The sequence below is a fragment of the Rhea americana genome, unplaced genomic scaffold (genome assembly GCF_003343005.1).
Source record: "Rhea americana isolate MKP2758 unplaced genomic scaffold, rheAme1 scaffold_457, whole genome shotgun sequence".
Taxonomy (NCBI): domain Eukaryota; kingdom Metazoa; phylum Chordata; class Aves; order Rheiformes; family Rheidae; genus Rhea; species Rhea americana.
In genome coordinates, this window is record NW_028186598.1 from 148,453 (window position 1) to 155,325 (window position 6,873).

Sequence of the window (6,873 nt, forward strand, 5' to 3'; positions counted from 1 at the left end):
GTGGGGGCAGAGCCTCCTCTCCCACAGCCCCTGGCAGTGGTGAGGCACCTGGCTGGCCTTGACTTGCACTGCTGGCCTTTGGCCCCCAACTCTGCCGGCGTCCCTGGACCTGGCCCAGGTGTCCCCAACAGCAGGTCAAGCTGTTGCCCTGGCATCAAGGAGCCGTCACTGCAGATTTGCCTCCTGGGGACTTTCATTAGCAGCCTGCCACTCATCAGCCCCATCTGTGCTCGTAGCTTGGGAGAGGTGCAGGCACGGCCGCTGCCACGTGGACATGTGGTCTTGGCACCAGACGTGCATGGAGAGACATGTGAATGCACACATCCTGACATGCACATGCATCCCAGCGTGTACACACAAAGTGTGCACATGCATCCTCATGTACACATACATCCCGATGTGCACATACACACCCCAACATGCAGACACATACTGACATACACATGCATCCTGAGAAGCAGAGGCAAACTTACAGAGATATTAAATGCACATGGGTATGCTTTGAGGGACACAGAAAGACACTCATGCACGTTCAGCTGCATGCCACTCAGCACATGTGTGCAAAGGCTCTTGGGCACTTGGTGCTCACATCCGTGCTTTCACAGGTGCAGGTACACGCTTGGAGGTGCAGGCTCTGGGCGATATCTTGGTGCACACCCGTGGCACAGGGGCAGGCATGCACTCTCATACACAAACACTGGCACCAGGGCTCACTGCACACCCTCAGCTGCATCTGGAGTCACAGGGGTGCACTGTGCACGTTGCAGCACGTGCAAGCACCTGCCTGGGTCCCTCTCTGCACCCCGGCAGAGCTCACTGCTGCGCTGCGCCACTAGCCACCGCATTAGCACCCGCGTGGCGCCAGCGAGATAAATGGGAGCTGTCACAAGCACCTTGTTTGCTGCTAACCTTTGGAAATGCCACACCGCCCCGGGCTGCACCACACCGGAGGGAGCAGGCCCATGGGGATTGTTGCTCACCACCTCCAATTAATCTCCTTGCACTAACGAAGGCAATGAGGTGACAGGGGGGGGACACTGGCTTGACCCTGTGGGGGTCCCCTGTGGGGAGAGCTGAAGGCACTGATCTGTGGATCAGTGTCTGCTCCAGTGCCCTGCACTGAGCCTCAGGGAGGCAAGGATGCCCAGGGAAGTGAGGACACTCAGGGAGGTGAGGGTGCTCAGGGTGACAAGGATGTTCAGGGATATGAGGATGCTCAGAGCAGTGAAGATACTTGGGACAGTGAGGATGCTCAGGGAGATGAGGATGCTCAGGGCAGTGAGGCTGCTCAGYATCACGGGACACGCTCAGCTCAGGCCAGGGGTCAGAGAGGCTCCTCCTTTGCCTTAGACCACTCTCCAGGTGCTGCTGCAGGAGCTCACTGTGCCCTGTATGGGGCAGCCCTGTCAATCCACTCCCTCCCTCCGCCAAGGTGACCCAGCCCCAGGGGAGCAGCTGACGGCACTTGGCCCTGCTGGCAAATGGGATGTGAGCGGCCATCACTGCTGGCCCTGACATGCCAAATTGCTGCCGGCACCGAGAGCCTTCCTGGTCCCTCTGCAGCCATTCACAGCCCTTCCTGCACACTTGTCCTGCTGTGCTCTCACACCCTCAGCCTATCATGGGTGCTTGCATGCATGTGGTAAACATGTGCACGTGCCAGACAGGGCCATGCGTGTATGGTGACATGGGGTAATATGGGTGCAGCAACACACATGTGTGCATACACATGTGTGTTACGTGATGTGCGGGAGCAAGTACAGATGGCGGTGGCTCTCTGCACACATGAGCAGCAGGCTGGGAGGTGTCCACAGAGCATGTCTGAAGGGTTCACATGCACATAGGTGCCCACTGCACCCCAACTGCTCACAGGCAGAAACATTAATACTTAAAGTGAGGTGCCAGCGAGAGCTGCCCTGGATGCTGGTGGAGTGCAGGAGGGGCTGACCTCCTGCTGTGTCTCTGCCCAGTTGCATCCCCTTGCCACAGCCCCAGAGCCCCTCTGCCCCCTTCACCCTGTGGGGCCAGGGCTGTCCTCACGGGGGATGCCAGAAGGGTTGCACGTGGCCCYGGCTGACATGCATGCCATGACTGATGACCCTGACTGTGCCAGCAGCCTTGGCCCAGCTCTGCAGTTCCCTTTCATCTGCCACTGCCTGGCACTGCTGGCTCCAGGGGGAGCGGGGGTCATGGGGGCTGGCCCCGGCACAGGGGGCTGGGTGCCAAGGGGCAGGGACAGACGCTTCTATGCCCTGCAGCACCCAGCCCCTACCCCATCCTGCCCAGGTTAGCAGTCCTTGGCACAAGACCAGCTAGGGACCCACAGCAGTCAGTGACATGCTGAACTGGTGCCAGTGTCATCTTCCTCACAGCACCCCTGTCCCCATGATTTCCCCTTCTGCACTGCTTCCTTGTCTCCATCAGTTCCCTGTTTGTATCCCCATCCCAGTCATCTCCCTGCTTGCATTGCTTCCCTTTCCTCATTGTATCCCCATGCTCATCAGCCCCCTTTCCCCACTGCTTCCCCATCTCCATCGGTTTCTCATCACATCTCCATCCCTATTGCTCCCCTGCTTCCACCACATCCCTGTCCCCATCACTTCTCCGTTGCATCCCCATGCTGATCACCTCCTGATCCCCACTGCATCTCCATTCCCATTGCATTCCTGTCCCCATTGCAGCCTAGCACCCTCCTCATCCTTAACAGGAGATCACAGAGGGGGTGTATGGTGAGAGGAAACTGAGGCAGGAGGGACAGGGCCTGGGAGCCCTGTGGCACTGCTGAGTGAGACATCAGGCATCCTGGCTCTCCTCTTGGAGATGGGAAGTGGGAGAAGGGCCAAGAGACCTCCAGACAGCTGCTCCAGGCCAGTGGGGTCTGGGAGCACATCCCACGTGTGTCACCCCAGAGCAGCCCCTGTGTAGCTCCATCTCCCCCCCCCAACAGGCACCCCCTCTCCCGCCTAGACTTGGTCCCTGGGAACTGCCCCTTGCAGAGGAACATGGGGCTGGCGAAGCTGTGGCAGGGTTAATGGCAGGGGCAGAGGAGTTGCTCCCTTCTGCTGGCTGGGCTGGGGGTGATGGCCCTCTCCTCCTCCCCTGATTATCTCCTCATCTTCTGGTCCTGCCATGCTCTGGCTTCCTCTCTCTCCAGCTGCCAAGGCGCCTGGCTTTGAAGCTGCGTTGAAATATAGATAAGGGTGAATGCAGCAGCCGTGTTCAGCAAGCRGTGGGAGGGGGTCGGGGGGTGGCTGGCGCTGTGCGGAGGCTGCAGGGATGCTCTGCCATGGCCTGCAGCACCCCAAGCCCAGCCCCCACCCACCTGCCAGGCTGGGCTGAGACCTCTCATACTCACCTCATCCCCTCCCTCCCCCGGGCCAGGCTGGGCTGGGGCAGAGCCTCAGTGTGCTGGAGGCAGACTGTGCTCAAGCTGGCTGGCCGGTAAGACCCAAGCACGTGTCAGAGCAGCTTATGGTCTGAGTCCGGTGTCGGCGGCTTCAGCACAGGGAGGATCTGGCTCTGCCAGGGCAAGCACCGGCGCCCTGCAACTGAGCGGGCTCCCAGGGTGCTGCTCCGTCCTCTGCAGTGTGCGCTGCCCTCACAGACTACCCTGTGCCCTAGTGACATGAGACCTGGCGCGCTCACTGCAGAAATGGTTGGCAGGAGCCATGCCCAGCTCCTCCTCCAGCCAGAGGAGACAGGAAGCTGGCATGGAGTCTGTGCTGAAGAGAGTCCCCCCTGGGGGCATCGCTCCCCATGCCCCTCAGTGCCTTCCTCCTTGCCCCCCAAGGTGCCTGAGGTGGTGGGGATGGACGAGGCCGGGTGTTGTGCACCCCAGCCAGGAGTAGCTGGGGTGGGCAGACCGGAGGGATAGGGGAAGAGCTGCTGGCTCCCTCCCACTGGCAGAGCAAAGGGACTCTGCTCGCTCTGTGTGTGCCCCTCCACAAGCAGTACAGTCCGTGCGGCTGCTTCAGCCACGGCTGCCCCGCTGCAATTATCGTAGCGGGAGGAGCKACGGCCGCACAGCCCGGCGGGGGCTCTGTAATTTCAGCTGCAGATCAGAGGCCCGGGGTAATGCAATTAGGCTTCCCTGGCAGGCGGCACAGGGCTCGCCTACCTCCCCATCTCCCTCTCCTCTCCACACACGCTCCCTCCCAGCCCCTGCATTTTAATAGGGCTCAGATGTGGCAGGGCAGGCGGTAATGAGCTGCCCGGTCTCCTGCCTCTTGGCATCACGGGGATGGGGCGATGCCGAGAGGCAGCCCTGTCATGTGGACCTGGGAAGCACCTGGTCGGGGCTGAGTGGGGATGTGCAGGCAGCTAGGGCTCAGATACAAGCATGGCTGGGGGCATGGCTGCATGGGTTTGGGGGTGGGAGGGAGCACAGAAGACTGGAGGGTTGTGCAGATGCAGCAGTGCACATGTCCAAGAGGAGCATATGGGTGCAGGAGGGTAGCACAGTGAATGCGAGGGGTATGTGGATGCAGGAGTGCACAAGTCCATGAGTGCATGGGCATGGGAGGAGGCGTAAGTGCAGGTGAAGTGTGTAGATGCAGGAGTGCATGAGTCCAAAAGGAGTGCACGGGTGCAGGGGAGTTGTGCAAAGGGTACATGGGCACAGGAGGGGGCAGGCAGGACATAATGGCCTGGGGGGGTTGAGCAGGCTAAGCACAGGTGTGACAGGCACACACTTGCACAGCCTCTGCCCTCTTCCCTGTGCAGATGGTCTGTGCTGAGGGCCACATCACCAAGACCCTGGGCTACCTGGAGCTGGGCACCTCCGGCCTCCTCAAGGAYGTGCCCTATGGCAGCCTGAAGCCCCCCGCACTGGAGCCTGGGCGGCTGGTGCCAGGTGAGCCGCTGCAGGGTGCAGGGCAGCCCACCAGCACCGTGCGTGGTCCCTGGGACTGGCAGAGGAACCAGACGGCCAGCGGGGTGCCAAGCCCCCGGGCCCGGCACAAGCCCTCGCTCAAGGCCACTCGCGCCAAGAAAATCTTCGGCTGGGGTGACTTCTACTTCAACATCAAGACGCTGAAGTTCAGCCTACTGGTGACAGGGAAGATTGTGGACCACATCAATGGCACCTTTAGCGTTTACTTCCGCCACAACTCCTCCAGCCTGGGCAATGTCTCGGTGAGCATTGTGCCGCCCTCCAAGGCAGTGGGCTTCGAGGTGCTGCTGCCGGCGCCCGCCGCGCTCCCCCGCCCCCCGCCCCCACAGAGCACTCTGCCCCAGGGCCGTCCCAAGGCCCTCAACTGCCATGTGGAGTACGAGAAGACCAATCGGGCACGCAAGAACAAGCCCTGCCTCTACGACCCTTCCAAGGTGTGCTTCACAGAGCACATGCAGAGCCATGCTGCCTGGCTCTGTGCCAAGCCCTTCAAGGTCATCTGCATCTTCATCTCCTTCCTCAGCATCGACTACAAGCTGGTGCAGAAGGTCTGCCCTGACTACAACTTCCAGCATGACAACCCCTACTTTGGCTGACGGTCCCTGCAGTGGTACAGCGGGCAGGTGCATGGGGCTGGTGGCAGGTTTCAGTGTGCAACAGGCTGTGGGCTCTAGCATGCTGCTGTGCCCAAGAGTGGCCAGCTGCAGTGTGTGTGTGTGTGTGGGGGGGGAGTGGGGCTTTTCCAGTTTGTGCAGATGTGTGAGATGTACGTGTGTGTGCATGTGTGGATGCACGTGTGTACACTTGTTTGCACCCTTCCATGTGTGTGGATGCATATGTGCATGAACACACGATGCACACTTGTGTATGCACCTCGATGCGTGTGCAAGCATGTGTGCAGGCTCATGTGCAGACTTCTGTGTGCATGGATGCACATGTGCACACTCACATATACCCATGTGATTCCATGTGCAGCCACACAAGTGCATGCTGGCCAGCATGCTTATGCAGGTCCCCATCCTGGGTATTCTGGAGCCTTTCCCCAGCCCCATCTGCTCCTCCTTGCTCAGGAGCACCCTGGCTGGCAGTGGACATTGGGGCACCAAACCAAGCCTCTAGCACCCTATGGAGAGTCCCCCTGCTACTGCCTGGAGAGGAAAATGCCCAATTTTGCAGTTTCCTGCCCAGATTTGTCCCCCTGGCCCTGGCTGAGTTGACCCCACGGTGAAGAGGGACGTGCCCAGGGCTGGGGCTCGGCACATGCAATCCCCTACCCCATGTTGGGCCCGCTGCCCGCCAGCTCCTGCCCTCACCTGGCTTTGGGCAGAGGCTTCGTCCTATTTTTTTTTTAAGAAAATCAAAATTAAAAAGTGGAAATTTAAAAAATAAATAAAAAATTGAAAGCTTGCTGTGGAGTGTGCTGATCCCATAAGCTGCAATGGCTAGCATGGTGACACCAGTGGTTCCCACCGCTGCGGCCGTGGACACCTTGCAGTGTGCTGAGTGCCATTCCTCTGCCTCGGGCCAGGCTGGGGGCTGTGCAGTGCTTGGTGCAGGCTGGGCTGGGCTGGGGGACCGCCCTGTGGATGGCCCCATGGTGGCAGCACCATTCTCCCTGCTGGGTGCTGTGGGTGAGTGGCAGGGAGGAGATGGATGGGATGCAGGGGATGGATGCATGGGTACAGGAGATGGGAGTGCAGGGGATGGGGTGCTGGGCACGCACGCATGGGGTGCAGGGGATGGATGTATGGCGTGCAGATGATGGGAGTCCAGGGGATGGGGTGCTGGCGTGTGGGGCTGTAGAAAATGGACACATGGGAGTGCTGGAGATGGGGTGCAGGTGATCGGCTGTAGGGGATGGACAGATGGAAATGCAGGGGAATGGATAGTTGGGGTGCAGGGGATGGATGCCAGGGATGTGGGTGCAGGGAAATGGGTGCAGGGGATGGGGTGCAGATACGGGGTGCAGGGATAAAGTGCTG

The 6,873-nt window shown here is 60.2% G+C and overlaps 2 protein-coding genes across 2 annotated transcripts in view; both read left to right on the plus strand.

The window, feature by feature from the left end:
- Nucleotides 1-4,392: 4,392 nt before the first annotated feature.
- NXPH4 (neurexophilin 4) lies at nt 4,393-6,292 on the plus strand. The gene has a single exon (XM_085316210.1). The coding sequence runs from the start codon at nt 4,723-4,725 to the stop codon at nt 5,485-5,487; it is 765 nt and encodes a 254-aa protein (XP_085172336.1). The 5' UTR covers nt 4,393-4,722; the 3' UTR covers nt 5,488-6,292.
- Nucleotides 6,293-6,338: 46 nt separating this feature from the next.
- SHMT2 (serine hydroxymethyltransferase 2) overlaps nt 6,339-6,873 on the plus strand; it is a 5,603-nt gene continuing 5,068 nt past the window's right edge. Inside the window, exon 1 of the mRNA XM_085316198.1 lies at nt 6,339-6,522. Coding sequence (XP_085172324.1) covers nt 6,339-6,522 — 184 coding nt within the window. The remainder of the gene's footprint in view (nt 6,523-6,873) is intronic.